Genomic DNA, 20,530 nt, shown 5'->3' on the forward strand with positions numbered 1-20,530 from the left:
TAGTTTTTAATGCAGTTTTACTGTTAAAAGTGTATGAGTGCAAGTGAGTGTTGGAGAGGGGCAGCAGATCTTATGCTGTGCTTGAACAGTGTTTCCTGTGTGTGTCTGTCCTCTTTGCAGTGTGGTCTTCATAATGCCTCAGACAATGTGCTGCGATTTGTCAAGGAGAACTTCTTGGCTGAGAAGAGTGTGTTGCCTTCCAATCGGAGGTTGATGTTGGTGTCACCCGATCAGCGCTACACCAACCTAGCGGCTCAGAGGGTGCGGGACTACACTGTCCTGTATCTACTCACAGGTATGTGGGCATACCTCGTGGGTGGGTCTACACTGTCCTGTATCTGCTCACAGGTATGGCTCACCAGCCATAGGTTGGGAGCTGATTTTCTTTTCACATACTTGAATGGCAATGGAGACTTTTTAAGACATTAAAAAGACATTAGTTTAGCATCTGCCACAAAAGTAGAGTTTTAGTCAAGTTTAGTATCTGTAGGTGTCACTTGATTGACTGAAACCCTTTTCAAGTATATTCAAGATTCAAGTTGGCTGTCTTTCACCTCTTAAATAGTCTACAGAATTCTGCTCAATATGTGATTCAGTATGTGATTGATTATTCTGGAGTTGATTTTGTTTGGTGTCTTCTCAACCCCTGTTGTCCTGAGCAGAAAGAGGCTACCTGCACAAAGCTGTACTTTCGAAGACGGGCATCCACATTGTGGAGGAGATTCAAGTGATCACCCAGCCTCAGCTGGTGAAGAATCTGCTGCTGTCTGTCTCCAAGGTATCGGTGGTTTTCCTTAGCAACCTTACAGGCCACAGCCAATGGAATCCTTAGGATCCACAGCCAATGGAAGTCTTAGAGGCAACAGCTAATGGAAGCCGTAGGGGTCATAGTCAAAGAAAATTTGTGGTTGACAGCTATTAAAAATGTCTCTTTTCAGCAGGGTCACCACTGACCTACCTGCTGTGGTTTGCTAATTGTGGCTTCTGCTGCCCCTATAGGCTGTGGTGTTGGTGGGCACGTCACAGGGTGTAGTGTCTGTGCCCTTCTCTAACTGCTCCTACTATGGGAGTTGTGCTGAGTGTGTGTTGGCAAGAGACCCTTTCTGCGCATGGGACCGCTCACGACAAGTATGCGCAGACATCTCCTCCCTCAAGGACCATGCGTACGTAGAGCCTCTCTGACTTGAACAACCAAACGCACATGGGCTAGCCGCCCCCTCAGAATAGTGTTAGACCTCTTCCTGGTCCTTCTCTGGTTTTACAAAGCCACATCATTAAGTTCATTTCAATATCTCTTCCAAAGTCCACATTTGGGACGCTTTAATTTCTTGGCAAAGCTTTAGTCTGAGAGATTTAAAAGCAACAAACTTTAGTGAGCCGACTGATTTCTGATTGAAATGGAAACCAAGCATGTCTGCCCCCTGCTGTCCTCAGGGGTCAGGATGTGGAGGGGGGCAGTGTGAGTGCGGTGTGCAGTGTCGCCACCCCCCGGAGTCCTCGAAATAACTCCAGCCCTCCTCGTCCAGGTGAGTGGCACTCACAGGCACCGATTATGTTAGTGTGGTGTTCTTGTGTGAAGTCAACTGTTAAACACAGAACAAAACAGAGTTTGTTTCTTCTGTAAGTAGTAGAGTTATTTACAATTCTGTTACCCGTCCCTTTATTTGTGTTTGATAGCATTTTATTTCGAGTCTTTGTCTCCTGTGATGTATCAGTGTATTTGTCCTCTGTAGTCTGAAAATGATCTAAATCAGGGTACAGTGTTGCAGACATGGGTTATGCTTAGTCTTGGACAGATGGTGAGTCACCAGTAGATATCCAATATAGTCTAGACTGAGGCTTAATGTGGCTCTGGCATTCAGGGCCTGAATGCATGCATCAGTTAGATCTTCAGTCACTCCATGCTGTTGTGAAGCATGTTAAATATTCAGATTTTTAGCTGCGGTGTACTTCATCAGTGGTGTCACTGTACTGTTGCTTGTGGAGTCTGGGTTTTGTGGTGTCTTAAGTGTGCTGACCCTTGGCCCCCGACCCTTACCTCTCCAGCCCATTGTCCTCCAGGTGAGTTGGTGACGGTGTCCCTGAATGAGGTGGTGAAGCTGCAGTGTCCACGGGTGTCCCGTCTGGCACAGCGCTTCTGGGAGCGGCCTGACGACCAACTCACACCCAGCATCTACCTTCAGTGCGACGATGGCGCCACCCTCAGCTTCCTGGCCACGCCCACCACGCTGGGCCGCTACCTTTGCCAGGCCATGGAGAACGGCTTCACCCAGACGCTTGTCGTTTACGAGGTGAGACAGAAGGACAGCACCACGCTTCAGCCCCCAGCCACCAGTCAGCACCAGGGCAGCCAGCCCACTGAGGAAGGTCAAAGAGGCACCACAGGACAGGCCGCTGCAGCATGGACGAAGCCAAAACCCAAAACGGAGACTCCACATCCCACCTCATCTTCGACAGATATGTCCACAGTAGTCACACACAGGAACGTGACTCGTAAGATGGGATCAGTCACGCAGGCAGAGATTGGTGTTGGGGATCAGGAGCTGCTGTCCAGCAGGAGCAGCTATCTGCAGGACCTGATCGTGGTGTCCGTGCTGTTAGCATTGTGCATTTTTGCACTGATAATGATTGGGTTTTATAACGTCAGGCAGCAGTTTCACCACAGGACGATGCCCGAGATGCACCGAGATGCCGAGATGGCAGAAGGGACCACGGCATCCGAGAGGGAGGTACTCAGGGCACAGACACCCTATGAGGACAAACGCAGTGGGAATTCCCCCAGTGATCAGTACAACAGCCACAAATCCTCTGTGACTCTGGGCAATGGTGTACTGAATGGCTCCCATGGCCACCTGCCCAACGTGCCTATCTGAGAGATATCTTGTAAACAGATCAGAAACTGGAGAAAAACTAAATTCCTGAACCTTATGAAATCTTACAAGGCTCATGGCACTTTTATCTGGCTGACACCTAAACATTTAGCTGTTTCTGAGCTGTAGGGGGCCCTGGGCCTGCCCTAAAGCCACTCTCTGTGCAGTGATCTTCAATCATAAAATGTGAAATGTAGCTTAGCACATCACACCACTGCTCATAAAGTACTATTTGTCAGTGTATGCAATGCTATCATACTTATTATGACCTGTGAATATTACTTCAGCCTGTAATGCTATGGAATGATGCATTGAGTGACAAAGGTTTGACTGTGACATGCAAATGGGCACTACGCACACTCAGTGGCACGTGTAGTTGTGCACTACGCACACTCAGTGGCACGTGTAGTTGTGCACTACGCACATTCAGAGTGGTGTCCCTTTCTCACACAAAACAAATGAACTGTCAATGAAACTGAAGTGTTTAGGAAAGGAGTGGAATGAAAACAAACAGGTTAATTTTTAAAAATGAATCTGTCATTTTCAGGATATGAGATTATTTTTAAGTGGCTTTCAAAACACCTTTATGAATTAAAATTGAATTTCAAATATTTTGTTTAGGTCATTTAAGAAATGAACAAATTTGTGTTTTTCAGGCTACCCAACATGTACAATGCTTCTTTAAAAATCTATTTAAGAACAGACTGCAGATTTATTTATTATTTCTTTTGGTGAATGTACATTTTCCAGAGTTAGAAAACACAGTATTATTTCATTTTAGCTTTTTTCATTTTTAATTAGGATACCATGCCATATACTTGTCTCTGCAATTTAGTGATTAACTTGTCCACTGGTTTCGCCTGTGGGACATCTGCTGGAAATGTTTAAAGCAGGATAATCATAAAGTAGATATCAGCAGTGGATTTTCTGTTGCAGGTAGTGTGCAGATTGGGGTTTGCGCTCAGGTTTGCTGCTAAAAATGAATTCTTCGTATCCTGTATCTTTGCAAATCAAAAAAGGGGGGGGTGTTTTTGATCTACTGTTATCTTATGCATTCATCTTTAAACCACAGGCAGCCTGTGAGGTAAACGAAGGTGATGTAAACAGTCTTGTTTTCCCAGGCTGCCAAATTAAATGTTAAGATGTTAATGACTGGACAGAGATCCTGATTTGTTGTGACCACCTGTGAACTGTGATGTTGTCTTTTCTTTTTTTTAAAAAAAAATGGTACCAAGCAGTTAGTACAGAAGCACAACAGGACCATTGGTTGTTTCAGTTTGATATTTCTGAAAGGAAATGTCTAGTTTTTAAACTGCTCTATGTACACCGCAGTTTTAATAAAATGTTTTATTTTTTTATACTGCAGACCTTTAAAAATAATAATTAAAAAATTTAAATTGATTGACGAAATTTATTGAAATTTTGTTCGGATTTTCATTGCCACTGGGTGGCAGCCCCACAACGGAACTGGTGACGGAAAGTCTTATATTTAATTTCTGTAGAGAAATCATAGCATTTATTCAGTTTTCATCCTTTGTGTAATACAGATTTCCCTTCCAGTTGTTGCAGTGGATATGATTACCGATCTCTTGCAGAGAGGGCTCATATGATGCGTGTTGTAGTAGAGTAATGCGGTAAACCCGAGTTCCGCTACTGAATTAAACAGTATCCGCAACTTCTGAAGCAGCTTTAGGGCCCCGTCCTGCAGCCTCGCCGAGCGCATCATTGCGTCTGTATAACCGTCACCGGTAACGAGTTTTGCTACTAATCTGCAGGTAAGTTGTAGAAATACTTTGCTGATCATGACAAATTTCTTAATTTTAATAGACTGCAATGCATCATTTGAGCGTGCGTTCCCCGTTTGGACAGGTCCAAGTGCACGCCCAAAATCTCGGGGATAGGCATAGACTGCGCAATTATGCGTATGTATTTGGATAAGTAGTTTAAATGTGCATGTTAGTTGCGTAAAGGGACAACATTATTTTATTATTTTTTTTCTTCAAGCCAGTCCGTAGCAGTCGATGCCTTGTCTACGCTTGGCTAGAGGACTTGTCCTTGACTCCAGACGTAATTTTTCCGCGTCCCGTTGCGGAGTTGGAAGTTGCAATCAATAAGTGCGGCTATGAAGACCGTTATGTCGCAGGCACGGTTGAGTTTATATCGGTCCTGTGTTATATTTGGGGTTATTTTGTTCCTATGTGGTGTGCATACTGCATACTGCATGCCTTATTTTCAGCTTTGCTATTTGAGACACTGCCGGTGTTCTTGGCCTACCCCTCCCATCTTATCGCGTAGTCGAGCAGCTATGTACCTATTACACATACGAAAGCTGTGCAACCTGAGCACTAACATGCATCACAGCTACTATACTGTATTTATTTCTTTAAATAAATACAAGATAAGGTTCATGTCTCTCTGATACGGCTTCTCATACTGGCGTCAAACAACATCCTCCTCCTCAATGCGGTAATCCCGGGGACGGAACCTTTTGGATAACTTATATTACGTTACATCTGCGGCCGAAGAGCAGTAGGTATGCGTCGCAATGCAAATACGGTAAAAGGTAAAGCAACCATTTAGTTTCGTTCAGAGAAGGGAGACTGCATTGTTCTTGCTCGTCGGCATTTGATTTTTGGACAGTTTATACGTGTGGGTTGTCCCATCACAGCAAATTGTGAAAGGTAAAAAAAATTATTCTTTGCAACGTTGCACCTGCTAGATCTGTATATGTGCTTCGGTAACGTGATGTACGAGGCGTCGGAATTGCTCCGTTTGTCATTGCGCACGTCAAGAGGCCACGGTTGCGTTTCGGCCGCTGGCCTGCGTTTATTTATCCGTCTGACGTATCTGCCAAATTATATCGCCAGTGCTGCGGATGTCGAGCAGTGCAGCACGCGGTCATTCATTCTTACTTTCCGTAGCAGAAATCCGTAGGACGCCTCTTTTCTCTGGTTTGTAATTTAGTCGCATTAAATACGGCATTGACAAGGCAATATACAGCTCAACACATCACCTGAGGTGTTCTCGTACTAGTTCTCTGCTATGTGGTTGCTTTATATTCCTCATTAAACCTTTCGCTTTTTAAAGAATGTGTTTAATGTTTTGTTGTTCTAAGGTATATGTCTCAGTCCATTTTCCATTCATACCCTCTGATTCTCTGGTTGAGGACGAGTAGGGCGGGAGTTTGGGAATCGTTGCTGGAGATCTCTGATCTTTCACATCTGCAACAAAACTCAGTCACGTCATTAGTGATCCGACAGTGGTTGAGGAAGGAGGGGGGGGGTCTCACTTTGTAGTCTCTGATGTCTTTGGAGGCCTTGTCAAACTGTTGTTGGCAGCAAATTTTTTGGTTGTTTGTTTGTTTGTTTTCAGTCTGTGTACTTGGCCTCTTTGTAGAGTACTCACTCCTAAAAGCTGCCTCCTTTTCCACATGAAGCTAGGTTCAAATGAAAACCATTATGGTCTGTCATTACTGTAAAAACATCCCTGCTCTCTCATGCTTCTACCTGAGCTCTGAAGTTTAATTCCTGCAGAATTTATCATTTCACATTTCGATGTTTAATCTGTTTTTTATCTTGTAATTCTTTTGGATTATTTAATTCAATTTTCTATTTAAATCAATTGTATGTAGTTTTTTTCAAGCAATTGTTCTATTTCTCCATGTTACAATATTATTTATTTATTTATTTATTTATTGAAAACCTTCCTGGAGTGATCTCAAATTGTAATTAGCTTTGTTATTTAATCATTTTTTTCCATCACTGATTGTATTTTTTGCTTTGAATTAACCGTGCTACACTGGCACTAAACAGATAAACTCACCTTGCTCTGCCTCTAGTCAGAATACAGGCTTGTCTCCCCACATCGAAATACCGCTTCAAAAACTGAAGTATGACTTCACAGTGTCAGCGTATTTGTCCACTGTATTAATCACCTTTGTGAATATGCTCCAGTCTGTGAACTCAGAGGGGCCTTGAGGCTTTGCAGTAGCTTTCCTAGACCACCTCTTCACAGCCGTAACACCAGTGTTACAGGAAGATGTGAAGGAGATTGGAGTCTGCAGACAAATTTTGAAGGATTTAAAAGTTTTGTCTTAATGTGTTTTAAGTAATTAAGGTGTATACAATGTGTAATTTAAGATTGTCTTCCAAATGGATTAAAAATCATGTCATGTATGAATCACAGTGTGACCCATTAAGGAACATATTCAGTGTGTGTTCATTAATATGTAAATGCAATGTTTACATTTTATGGAAAAGCTCCGTATTTATAAAAAAAAAAAAACCTTCTTTTGGATAATGTTTATTAGGACAGTTCGTATTAGCACCACTGACGCTTAAAAAGATGTGATGCTATAGGTGCTCAGACTCAGACCCTCTCGTTACATCGCCTCCTTGCTAAGCACGAAGGCAGATAGACAACAAACAGGATGAAAAGAAGAAGGGCGAGGGGACGTTTGACGCATTTCAGGTTACTGAAGGACAAAGTAAACCGGTTAACGTATAGATTGATAACAGTTTTAAAAAAAAAAATATTGTTAGGGCGCATGAACACGTGTTTACGATGTGAACACGTGTTTTGACAGTTATGACGCTGTCTACTCGCAACCTTATATAGGGTTACGCTTAGGGTGTTCCTAGTTTTCTTCGGTATTTTTAGTATAATACATACTTATGTTTTCCAAAATTAAAAGAAAATACTGGCCAAGTGGTAAGAAAATATTTTAATTTTCCGTTCTTGGCTGTATTCACGCTTATTCATTAGGTCTCACTCGCGGGCGCCATCTGGCGTGTTGCAGTTATTTTTAGATTTAACGGGGGAATAGAAATCGGCCAGACTCTTTATACACCGCCTCTGATGTTATATCCAGTAAAGTCGCAAAATGGATATTTAAGCAATATCACACGAGCCGCAAGTTTACCACTCGACGCTCCATGTTAACATCGTGGTACGACACACGAACGGATGGAATATTATGGCCAAAAAATAGTGGTTGGTGTCGTAACGACGCTGCCTCTCCTGGTGGGCTGGGGAACAAACCCGTTTGGGCAACTGCTCTGTGCTATACCGATAAGAGCTCTGATAACGCTACTCTCACCTGCCTCTGTGACATCCTTGAACTTGTAAGTCGCTCTAGACAAGAGCGTCTGCTAAATGTGAAAAAAAAATGCAAATAGATTCTGCATTCTGTTTTCTATGACAAAAAAAAATATTTTGCTATTAAACACTCACATTCGCCGAGCATTATTTACGTTCGCTGGTCTGTCAGGTTGCATCTTAATTCAGTGTTATTTGCCTACTGAAATTACGTCATTTAAAACGTCACTCACAGCAATCTGACCTAATTTTGGCCCAAATTGATAGGGCAATCAACTTATATCCTCCTACCCCAGAGAGGTCGGAAATCTCATCCATCAAAGGCGGGGTTGTGTTTGATCTTGTACAAATATTGGCTATAAGATGGTCCAATAATCGATGACTCCATTAACCGTAGGTAGCTACCATTAGTGAAAAACGTTTTCGAACAGAAAGTCAAAGACATTTTTTGTCTATTTATGGCAGTGTTGCGCTTAATTACCGGCCATAAAAGTGTACCTTGTCGTGGGTCGCTGCAGAGCAGAGATGTTCGGCGCTTGGCTCATTACGTCTCTGAAACACCACCCAGGTTTCATAAAGGCTATGAAACCCATGTCTCGCGGTAGACCGTAGCGCAAGGAGTTGACTATAGAATTCAATATAGGTGTACTTACAATGCAAATAGATAAAAATATGTATTTGCTTACCTTTAAAATAAGTTTGCATACACTTACAAAACTGTTTTATGGATTCAGTTGGAGTTTCCTTAGTTGATCTTATTTCTTATGTTGTCCATAGATCTCTCTAATGATCTCATTTCTCTACCCCTCACCTTCTCTTTATCCATGTCGTTCATCTCAGGCAAGTCCCACCAAGAATTCTACAGTTTGCATTGCACTGCTCTTTGATACCTGCCTATAGTATGGGGATTGAAAGTCAGGGACCCGTCCGCCTTATAGGAAAACTGACCCCTGTACAGGTGAAGATATTCCAGAAGGTGGAGCCAAAGGCTCTGGGGGTGAGTAACTGCCATAAAATGTTAATGTAAATGTAACTGCACTCAACACTTATTGAGTTATTGAGTTCTGGTGTTTCAGCCACAACCAGCACTAATCAAACATAGCCTTGCATTCTCCACAAACATCGTTAGTAAAATCGTTCATTCTGAAGAATTCAGTGACTTTAAAATGTGGTACTCTCGCAGGGTGCCATTGTTGCTAAATGTCAATTCATAAAATTTCTAACTAGATCTGTCCTGGCCAACTGAAAGTGCTTTTATTGTGGAAGCCTGTAGGAGTAACAACAGCTCAGCCATAAAGTGGTATACCCACAGAGTCTACTCACTCACGGTAAACCCCGGGAGACTCGCACAGCACAATCACAGAGGGTTGAAGCTTGTAGCGTGTAGAATTGCCAATCCTCTTTTGCCTATCGTCATCAAATGCAGAGATCCAACCTGGAAGGAACATACAAGGGAAGAGGGAAGATGGGAGAAGGAAGAAAGGAGAGGATTTCCACAGTTTTGGATCATATTCGTTTAGTCAGTCTGACATCTTAGAAGGCGCTAGCCCATTCCATGTTCTGTGCTGAACATGAAAGCGGGGCTGGCAGTGTTGGTGTGCTATTAATGTAACAATGGATCCAATAAGAAAAAAAAATCAGTGCTGTCTTTATTCATTTTATAGAAATTGTTCATGGTGTTTATTTTTGCTTGATTAACAGTTAACTAGCTGATCAACAGCATTTATTTCATCTGAAGCCAAGTGCCATTTGCAGAGCTTTGACTTCACGTTAACTGATGACATGTGAAAGTGGCAACGTATACAGTGAAATGATGCTGTACCACAGAAAATGGCCTGCTCTCAACATACAAATTCACTGGTGGTAATAAAATTCAATCTGTAAAACCCTTAGAAAATATTAAAAAAAACATTTCCAGAAAGTCCAGGCCTGTTTTCAGGTCTGTCTAAAATATGGTTATTTACAGTATTAAATGGAGCAGGTTCAAAGGACAAAGATTGGTGATTCATTTTCATCAGTATTCAGATTGACTGCTTTCACTAAGGCTGAGTTTGTACTGCGATTATGATTATGTCCCACTTTCCCTGTAATATTGCCCAGGAAGTTTATATCGGAAATTGGTCTATAAATTGCCAATCCAAGATGTGTTTCTTAAGTAGTGGACTTATGGCATTATTTTTAAGTGAGTCTGGGAAGCAACGTGATTCTGTGACAATGTTTACAATATTTAACTTGGGTTTGGCTGTGTCTTATAGTTCCAGTGAAGAGCAATGTTAATGCTATTACACACAAAGACATTTGAGATACTTATATGCTTCCTGCTTTGTGGTAACATTTTGGAGAAGGCCCTGTCCTGTTCCGGCATGACCGTGTCCCTGTGCACAAAGCAAGGTCCATAAAAGCATGGTTTGATGAGTTTGGTGTGGAGGAACTCTAGTGGTTTTCATGGAGCCCTGACCTCAACCCTGCTGAATGCCTTTGGGATGAACTAGAACAGAGATTGCAAGCCTGACCTTCTCGTCCCACTTCAGTGCCTGACCTCACAAATGTTCCTTTGACTGAATAAGCACAAATTCCCACAGACGCCTCCATATTAACATTAATTAATGCTATTAATTAATTATTAATTAAATAATGCTATTAATTAATTGAATGGGATGTCCGAGCTAATATATGTTGTGCACATACTGGCCATATAGTGTATGTTAATTAAAATGTTTTTTACATCCATAATTATACAATGAAGAAAAATCACTACCGGTGTATTAGTATAAATATATCACTCCTGCTGTGTAAGTATAAATATATCACTCCTGTTGTGTATCTATATATATATATATATATATTATATATATATATCACTCCTGTTGTTAGTATAAATATATCACTCCTGCTATGTAAGTATAAATATATCACTCCTCTTTTGTCAACTCTGCCTCTTAGTCAGTCCAGATCATCATTGCTGTTCTGTGCCTCTGCCTGAGCGTCTGCATTCTTCAGATCCGTGACGAGATACACTTCAGTCCAGACCTCATCGTGGTAGTTGTGATTGTGGTGCAGGTAAGCATTCAGCAGTGTTAACCTGCGTCCATCAGACCTTAACCCTCTACAGGAAACAGGTGGTAGTAATGCAGCTAGCAGGTAGCGTTCTGAGACTGACTTGGTCAATCTGTGTTTTTCTACAGCTGCTTGGATCTGGGTCCATCCTGATCCATGCTGGGAGGTTCCCTTCTCTTTTCTGGGTGAGTCTCAAAAAATGATGAGAAAACTTCATGCTATACTAAAAATATACTAAAGCTATACTCAACTCCTCTACAGTACTTAAGTTCATACACTGGATTTGATGGCTGATTATGTAAGACTTGATGTAAGCTGAGTGTTTGTCAAAGCATCACTGTACAAAAAGTGTTCAGATGGTCTTTGGCATGGAAGACGAGCCTTATATGGATTTGTTAGCATGTTTGCTGGTTTATCTCTTTCTTTTTTTTTGGTGTATTTGGGTGCATGTGTGTGCCTGTGTGTGTGCCTGTGTGTGGGTGTGCCTGTGTGTGGGTGTGCCTGTGTGTGGGTGTGCCTGTGTGTGTGTGTGCCTGTGTGTGGGTGTGCCTGTGTGTGTGCGTGTGTGTGTGTGCGCGCGCGCATGCCCTTGTGCAGGTGAAAACGACTCTGGTGGTCCACCTGGTGAGTGCTGCCTTCAGCACAGCTGCACTGGGCCTCCTGTCTCGCCACCTGCCGTACCGTCAGGACTCATACCACTGCGAACACTGCAGGAGGCTGGAGGTCTACACTGTGGTAAAACTCCGCTCTGCAGCACTTGTGTGGATGCATGGTGGGGGTAGCGCTTTCAGTCTGCATGACTACATAGTGAGAATAACAAAAACACACTGGTTTAAAAAAATCCAAGATAAGCCCTTTTAAAAAACGTGCCAGTTACAGAAACATAGGTATAATGATATTCTCATAAAACATGTTTTCTGTGTAATAATCAACAATCATCTTTAATTAATGAAACCTTGATGTGATTAGAATAATTTTAAGACAATCAAACTTATTTCTCATATTGAATACATGTACCATATTGTGAATATAGTCTCGATTTCAAACTGATCTGAGAGTACAAAATAGACTTCATGTGTTTGGAAGCTGCCAAATGAGCATAAACTTTAGAAAGGAGTAAAATGCAAAAATGGCATTTCATTCCGTCATACCAGCATTGCCTCTGTAATCCTTTTTTTGTCATACTCCATATAAAACCTGTGGGCAGTGGTAGCTCAGTGGTTAAGGTGCTCCACTTGAAATCAGAAGGTTGCCACTGTTGGGCCCCTGAGCAAGATCTTTAATCCTCAATTGCTCAAGTTGTGTTTAGACATAGCTAAGTTGCTTTGGATGAAAGTGTCAGATAAATGCTGTAAATGTAAACTTCACCAGGTCCCGTCACCATGGCAGAACGCAAGACATTTGATAGTCGAGACTATCATCAGAATGGGGTGAAATTTAACATCAGATTTAAAAGTGTGATCTCATGGTTGCCTCACTCACTCTGTTACAGTTTTTTCCATACAATTACACATTTTCCATAGAGTTGATACATTTTCAAAGGACTGTACCAAAGTGCAAAACAATCCTAAAACCATGTGAATGGAATAAACCACCAAGCTGCAGTTATCTGAAACCTGAAGGTTTTAGTAAAGATATTCACATGGCACAGTCACTTACTTCAGTATATCTCAGAGAACAGCTAGTGGGGAACTTTGGTCTTTGTAGTTTGTGACTGTGGTACTGAAATGTCCACGGTAACTTTAAAAGTCCTTGTAAAGAACAGTGACTTGTGTATCGTGATCATCATGGGAAATAGTTAAGAAACTAGTGTGATATATGCCTTGCCCGCTTTTTTGTGGTTTTTTGTAAGAATATAATTTTAAATCTTGACAGTTTGCACTTGGTACAGGTTTTTTGATGCTGGAGAGACTACTTGAGTAAGTAGTTTGACAAACCATTCTAAAAAACTGTAACAGTTTCAACAGAATACTAGGTTGTTGCACAGGGCTATAGTTTAGAGTTAAATTTTGCAAATGTCTTTTGTCTTTTGCAAAATTTAACACAGCTTTGTCTCTTGTGTCTGCTTTTCCAAAGCAACAATATTGTTACAGGCAGTGCACTTATACGGTCGAAAGAACCAGTAAAGTAAGTAATGCACACTCTTGTGTTTTAGATTCTGTTATGCATGATGCTGCTTAACAGTTAAACTAGAAAGTAGAGATGGCACTAATCCGATACCATGTATCAGAATCAAGTCAATATTAGCAAAAAAACCCTAAATAAAACAATGCTCGATTGGATACCTGTAGAGGAATTTTTAAGCAAACCGATCTGATACAATCACAAATCCAAAATAGCACAGCAGAGCTTTGTAGTAGCGCACGGCATGTGGTAACAGCCATGCTAACGTTAGTTTGGTCACAGGTTATGTACAGCTGTTGAGTTTAACTGTAGCGTTTTCTTCACATTAACAAATCTATTAGGTTCAAAAGCAAATATCCATGCACACGCACACATATATTATATTGCTAAAAATATTCGCTGGTCTGCCTTTGTACGCATATGAATTTGAGTGACATCCCAGTCTTAATCCATAGGGTTTAATATGATATTGGCCCACCCTTTGCAGCTATAATAGCTTCAACCCTTCTGGGAAGGCTTTCCAAAAGGTTTAGGAGTGTGTTTATGGGAAATCTTCCAGAAACATATTTGTGAGGTTAGACACTGATGTTGGCTTGCAGTCTCCGCTCTAATTCATTCCAAAAGTGTCCTATCGAGTTGAGGTCAGGACTTTGTACAGGCAAGTCACGTACTTCCACACCAAACTCGCTCATCCATGTCTTTATGGACCTTGCTTTGTGCAGTGGTGTGCAGTCCTGTTGGAACAGGAAGGGGCCATCCCCAAACTGTCCCCACAAAGTTGGGAGCATGAAATTGTCCAAGATCTCAATATACTGAAGCATTAACAGTTCCTTTCACTGGAACTAAGGGGCAGAACCCAACTCCTGAAAAACAACCCCACACCATAATCCCTCCTCCACCAAACTTCACACTTGGCACAATGCAGTCAGACAAGCACCGTTCTCCTGGTAACTGCCAAACCAAGACTCATCCATTGCCAGAGGGAGAAGGAGTCAGTTGTCACTCCAGAGAACACATCTCCACTGCTCTAGAGTCCACTGGCGGCATGCTGTACAGCACTGCATCTGGCGCTTTGCATTGCGATTGGTGATGTAAGGCTTGGATGCAGCTGGTCAGCCATGGAAACCCATTCCATGAAGCTCTACACACGGTTCCTGAGCTAATCTGAAGGCCACATGAAGTTTGGAAGTCTGTAGTGATTGACTCTGCAGAAAGTTGGCCACCTCTGCACACTGTGTGCCTCAGCATCCTTTGGCAGTATAGTGTATGATGATTTCCATTGCCATCATTTTGATAACCCATTGTGGACACATTGTGGGAAACAAGTTATCCACATAATAGTGAGGGTATTTAAACAAGACAAATTAATGTTTTAGCACTCTTCACTGCCTTGGAATGTAAAGTGGGCTCATCTTAGCTCAGTTCGCCAGAACCACTAAAACACACAGATACTAACATTAGAAACACTAAAATGCAGATGCTAATATTAGAATCACAAGCTAAAACACACAGATACTAACTCTGTCAAGCTACTTGCTAAGCTAGTTAGATAATGCAAACAGTTAGTGAATGCTAGTTAGTTCAATTAGCCAGAACAAGCAATAAATTATCTGCACAAGCTATTAGCTAGTGAACTAAGTTAACGTTATATAACAGTTAAGTAACACTAGACCAAACCTGTTTCACTAGATTAGCTGGTTCATTGGTACTATAAATGAAAAACTACAAAATACACAACTTGACTAGCTAGCCAGCCATCTTATTAAGCTACTCAGCAATGTGTAGTTTCACCAAAGTTTTGTTAAATGGATTTTGGAGAGGAGATCTTACTGAATTTAGGGTGTCTGAAATACTGCATCTCAACTAACTGTGTTCATTTTCCATAACATCAGATGTCTCTACTTCATCATTATCAATAACTTTAGTAGTCTCTACTCCACCACTGACTGACTGGAGTGATAAATAAAGCGCCATTTAGGCATCAGATTTGAGAATGCTGATTGGTTAAATTTATGTTATGTCATCTCTTGTGTCAACAACAGTCAGCAATTGGCTGCACTGCTGCTCTGACTGGGTGACAATTCTAGAGGCCCAGAATAGAGAACGAATGAACCGGATGCTAATTTCCCCCAATATTTTATATTTTATATGTTATTGTGCTTTTGTAGCACACACAAACTTAAAATAATTAGTTATTAGCATATATGCATATATGTGATACATCCAACACAAAAACATTCCTCCAAATAACTGGACCACAGCTCCACAGTGTTTTTTAATTAAAATATATTCTATGTCTATCGATATCGGGTGACAATCAAATGCAAGATATTGGTATCAGATAAGTATAGGAAAAATTGGTATCGTGCCATCTCTACTAGTAAGGTTAAGCAAATGTGTATTTTTTGACAATTTCACAAATGAATATTAAATGTTTTTCATGTTCAAAATATTTTTGGTTCCAGCAGTTAAAATCTCCCTTTATAGTTCAGTTGCCTTAGTGCTACAACTGTACACTATTCTGCAATTTATCATATTTGTTTTGCTTCATCAGTGTCTTTACTAATTGGCTGAAATCCTTTATTTTTTGTATAACATCACTAAATTAGCAAAGACAGTATAGTTGGTGAAGCAGCTGTCGTGGTGTTGGTGTTGTGTTCCTAGTTTTGCACTTTGGGCCAGTGTTTTTAAAAAACAAACAAAAAAAAAAAACATGCTAAATAAATGTTTAGTCTCAGTCTAATAGCCACATAATGTATGGGTATGATGAAAACCTTTAATGAGTGCATTTGCTGACTGTAATAAGCTGAACTGGACAGAGTTCGAACATGCAATTTATATTATAATATATTATGTGGATGATATATATCATGTTTTATGAAGTTACTAGAGCACTGTGACTGAGCGTGGGCTTAAATCCTCTTCCTGATTGTGCTTCTCATCTTTCTGTCTTTACATGGTTTAGCGCTTGATTGATGGCTTGTTGGCCACTTTAGTGCTGTTCCTGGTGGTTGAGTTGGCGGTCTGCATAGTGACTATTCTTTTCGGGCTTGCAGTTCTGGCTAAAGGTGGTCTGCAGGTCAGTATCCTTTGAAGGAAACACTGTAAAGTATGCCTTGAAATATGGTTGATATTGGGTTTGTAATTTAAGGGTAATCCTGTATGATAATAAATTATTATTATTGTTGTTGTTGTTGTTGTTGTTGTTGTTATTACATTTATTCTGGTCAGTTATAAAGTCTTTTCAAAGCCTGGATGTGGGATCACTAAATGTCGTCTAAAGTCCATGTCTATATTCCTCATGAACTAAAGAATGGTGTCGTGTTCTTCCGCAGTTACCTGGAGTAGGCCAGCGGGTGGTGCCTCCTCCAGCTCCATCCCAGCAGGTCGTCCCAACATCCCCAGTCCAGGAAGCCCATGTAGCCACAGCACCTCAACAGGTGAAGGTGGCGGTCAGAGAGCCTGAGTCTGAACCAGTAGAAGAAGTCCCGACCCCACCAACTGAACCTCAGGTGGAGCCTATCGACTCTATAGCAGAGATCTGATCCTGAGTCGTATGACTTCCTTCCTGACCTATTGCAAAGAAGACTACGGGATCAGAATGTTTCACTGTGGGGGGTTGCAATTCAGGCCAATGAAAAGTCTTTATCAGAGAGGTGAATCAGGCAGGTTGTTTGTCATTACACCTAACAAAGCACTGTCTGCTATTGAGGGCACAAAACAAATGGACTCCATTCAGCTCATAACTATCAGGCCTTCAGTGGATCTGGAAACATCTCTTGCCCAGAATACCATCAGAATAAATCGTAACTGTTTAAGTTTATGTTTAAGCCCAGAAATTAATTACAGGCGTTAATTACAAGTGTTAATTACAGGTTTTAATTATAGGTGTTAATTACAGGCGTTAATTACAGGCATTGTCTTGCTAACTAAGAAATGGCATAAAATTTCAGCATAATTCACTCATTGAGAAATTAATAACATCTTGCAAACTCGTGCAAAATGATCCATTCTAGTCACCAAATCTGGTTTCTTTACAATGTTTGTGAACGAAACTAAAGGCTTGGACATCTGCACCCAGAGCAATTTTATTTGTTATCCAAACGACCAGTGAGACTGCATGGATCTTCTCAGTTTTTATACATAATGTTTCTAATATTAAAATGGTGAAAATCTGTAAATATCAGTTTTTCTTACAATTTTTTCCTCAGAGCACTCTAAATGTAGTAGTTTATGATGAAAATGGCAGTAATGTGTCAAAATCCTTTCACTTTCTATTGAGTAAAATAAAATCTACTCATCATACTAAGTGCTATAAAACAACTGCATTATCATGGATACCTTTCTTTTACTTATAAATACGAACACTTGCTGCACATGGTGATATCACTTCCCCTGATGCTTCCTCAGAAAAACAATAAAAACAAATACCTGGGTGTTGTCTTGAATTTGTAAACAGTGTCGTATGCAGCAACTTTGGGCATAATGTTTGTTTCCATATAATACAATCTTCAAAGTTGAAATTTTATCTAGATTGAATAGCTAGTTGAGTGAATTAGGAGCAGTAGATTTGTGATAAAAGGGTGATGTGTTCATATAAGTATGTATCCAAAAGGTTAGCAAACAAATAATTACCACAGAAAAGTTTTGAATTTTGCTCAATAGAATGTGTACTGTGCTTTGTGGGTGTGGATTTGCCACATCGCTGCCATTATTATACGCTTAAACAAACTGTAGGCTAAAACCCTGTCATAAATCTATCATAGAAAATTTTGAGCTAAGACACCAAGCATAGTTGGTGTAATAACTACCTTTGAGGATTATAAGTACTTCGGACCTTCTTTTATAGACTTTTCAACAATTAAATGAATTCTAATTTCTCTAGAATGATGCATTTGTCACCATACCAGTCTTACTGACATTGTTTATTTCTCAATGAGAGCTTTATGCAGAAATGACAAACAAACAAAAACTTAGAGGGCGCTCCAGGTGGGGCTCAGTATTGCAGAACTGTTGGAGTCCTGAACTGCAATTCCAGACAGTGATCCCTGAACACGAAGGAACTCTGTACACTATAATGTCCACTACACTATTAAATATTGGTAAATATTGTAAAATATATTACTTTTCCCCCCTGTAATCTTAATCTAATGATTTTGTTATATAATATTCAGGTGTGGCTAGACATTTGACTCTCACACTGTAATCTATAGCAGAGGTATTAAAATCATAACCTTGAACCCAAATCCGGTAGTGGATTTTGTAATCCCTTGTAGTTGGTTAAATGATTAATGTAACTTGGGGAGTCTGTCATCACAGCTGACACCTAGGTAAAGAGAAGGTGAAACATTTGTAAGACCCGGATCTTGAGGACTGTTATTTGAATACCTCTGATGTATAGTCACCTACACAATAGTCTATGGTCACTTGTGCTCTAGAGGGAAGGTATTGGGAACATTGCAATGTAACCAGTGCTAAAATATCAGCCCCTGTGCCCTCCAACTGTATTCACAGGAAGGTTCCTCTAAGAAGGTTCCTTGTAATGCCCAGTTTCATATCAATCTGCTTTCTAGAGCACTGCTTCTTAGCAACAAACAATAAAGTCTTGTGTGTAAAAATGTAGGAACAAAGGCTGCAGGACCTGTTTTTAATCATCCCGTAACTGCACCATGCCATCATGTGTGTTTGCAGGTCTGTTTTTTTTGCACTCCTTTCATGCTAGTGTTATTTTAGCTGTTACACTTCTGGTTTGCACTAGATGGCGGCAGATGAAATTGAAGCAAAAAGTGATGCTGAGTTGATGTTATTGATTCTTCTGTAATGATATATGTAGGTGTGTAACAGACTCATAAAGTACTCTGTGAGATGTGCAGAGGTGAATTGTGACTACTTTGTTTTTTCTAATAAGAACACACACGTGTGTGTGTGTGTGTGTGTGTGTGTGTGTTATTTATATATATATATATATATATAAAATGATGTTTGCAGCATAAAATAGGAGTTCTTCAGCTTTTCAACAGACAACATCTGCACTAACCCTATTTGACTTCCTGCCAAGCTCTCAACAAGATCATGACATGATCAGGTCACTGCACAAAGTGGTGCAAATATACTGACGCAGAAGCCCAGAGATGTCATTTTACAGACTGGCTTTAAAGAGAAATCCTTCAGAGAGTATCTCTCTTTCTCTCTCTCTCTCTCTCTCTCTCTCTCTCTCTCTCTCGCTCTCTCTCTCGCTCTCTCTCTCTCTCTCTCTCTCTCTCTCTCTCTCTCTCTCTCTCTCTCTCTCTCTCTCTCTCTCTCTCTCTCTCTCTCTCTCTCTCGCTCTCTCTCTCTCTCTGTGTATGTATGTATGTAGGGGTTGTATGTATATATATATTCTGTTATTCTCTCTCAGCATCTAAAAAATTAAATTCTGATGATACACATAAGAAACCAGTGAGGAAAACTACACAGATACACGCAAATCTAAAGTTTATCTAAAAAAAAACAAGGCATAATAATATTTGATTCCAGAAATACATCTACAAATGAGTGTGTGTGTGTGTGTGTGTGTGTGTGTGTGTGTGTGTGTGTGTGTGTGTGTGTGTGTGTGTGTGTGTGTGTCCAAAGGATTCCTTTACAGATATGACTGTTTTTTGTTAAATGTAGATGATTAATTATCCACAAATAATATACACATATCTACATTGTGACTGCCTTGTGACGCAGGTCTGAACCTAAAGATAGAACAAAGCCCGGCCCCATTAGTGTTGTCAGAGTGTTATCATGACACCATGATTACGAGGTAGCTCACCGATTAATTTATTGTTCCCAGTGTGATTTGTATTTAAATTGAAATATTGCTTGCTTTAGATTTTATTAGATTTTATTATATACATGGGGAAGTGGTCTCAAAATAAGTCAGAGCCTCCTAGCCAAATATGTATATGTATATATGTATATATATATATATATATATATATATATATATATATATATATATATATATATATATATATATATAATTCATTTTATAAATATTCATTTCAGGGTGATATGTCCCATCCAGATCCTCTTGAGTTCCAGCTATAAGAAAAAGTTTGTTATTATCTGCATTTCTGCATGAAAGGCTCCTAAAGTGTGATCTGCTCTTTAAGTCATAATATATCAGAATAGTAAATACTGTTAAACAAATTGCACACACCATTTTACATTAATATATGTTCACTGAACAAATCGTTCGAACAAAGTCAATAATGGAAAAAGTGTGAATGTGGACCTGGATAATGACCTCTTAAGAAGAGATTAATTTGTGCCAGATATTCCTGTCAAATTTATGATCTGCCAAAAAAAAAAAGAAAAATCACTAGCTTTTTTAAGAACTGAATTCTGTTGCAATA

General features: G+C 40.3%; 2 protein-coding genes across 12 annotated transcripts in view; both read left to right on the top strand.

Annotated features, from left to right (window-relative positions):
* Nucleotides 1-4,271, top strand: part of sema4ab (sema domain, immunoglobulin domain (Ig), transmembrane domain (TM) and short cytoplasmic domain, (semaphorin) 4Ab) — a 24,603-nt gene extending 20,332 nt beyond the window's left edge. For 7 of the 8 annotated variants that reach the window (XM_081705059.1, XM_027027814.3, XM_081705037.1 and 4 more), the window contains 5 exons: nucleotides 121-295; nucleotides 663-778; nucleotides 1,000-1,163; nucleotides 1,435-1,526; nucleotides 2,047-4,271. In XM_081705059.1, coding sequence (XP_081561185.1) covers nucleotides 121-295; nucleotides 663-778; nucleotides 1,000-1,163; nucleotides 1,435-1,526; nucleotides 2,047-2,873 — 1,374 coding nt within the window. In that variant the 3' untranslated portion in view covers nucleotides 2,874-4,271. The remainder of the gene's footprint in view (nucleotides 1-120; nucleotides 296-662; nucleotides 779-999; nucleotides 1,164-1,434; nucleotides 1,527-2,046) is intronic. The other variant, XM_081705049.1, reaches the window with a different exon arrangement.
* Nucleotides 4,272-4,381: 110 nt separating this feature from the next.
* si:dkey-81h8.1 (uncharacterized) lies at nucleotides 4,382-19,028 on the top strand. Of its 4 annotated transcripts, none has more exons than XM_027027820.3 (8): nucleotides 4,382-4,645; nucleotides 8,808-8,964; nucleotides 10,911-11,027; nucleotides 11,153-11,209; nucleotides 11,622-11,759; nucleotides 13,101-13,151; nucleotides 16,114-16,227; nucleotides 16,484-19,028. In XM_027027820.3, the coding sequence occupies exons 2-8, from the start codon at nucleotides 8,869-8,871 to the stop codon at nucleotides 16,691-16,693; spliced, it is 783 nt and encodes a 260-aa protein (XP_026883621.1). In that variant the 5' UTR covers nucleotides 4,382-4,645; nucleotides 8,808-8,868; the 3' UTR covers nucleotides 16,694-19,028. The 4 variants fall into 4 exon arrangements, with proteins under 4 accessions (XP_026883621.1, XP_026883625.1, XP_026883622.1 ...); XM_027027821.3 differs by lacking the exon at nucleotides 4,382-4,645 and adding an exon at nucleotides 4,703-5,403; XM_027027823.3 differs by lacking the exon at nucleotides 4,382-4,645 and adding an exon at nucleotides 5,452-5,551.
* Nucleotides 19,029-20,530: the final 1,502 nt, after the last annotated feature.

Source organism: Electrophorus electricus, chromosome 2 (assembly GCF_041902795.1).
Source record: "Electrophorus electricus isolate QZ-2024a chromosome 2, ASM4190279v1, whole genome shotgun sequence".
Lineage (NCBI taxonomy): Eukaryota > Metazoa > Chordata > Actinopteri > Gymnotiformes > Gymnotidae > Electrophorus > Electrophorus electricus.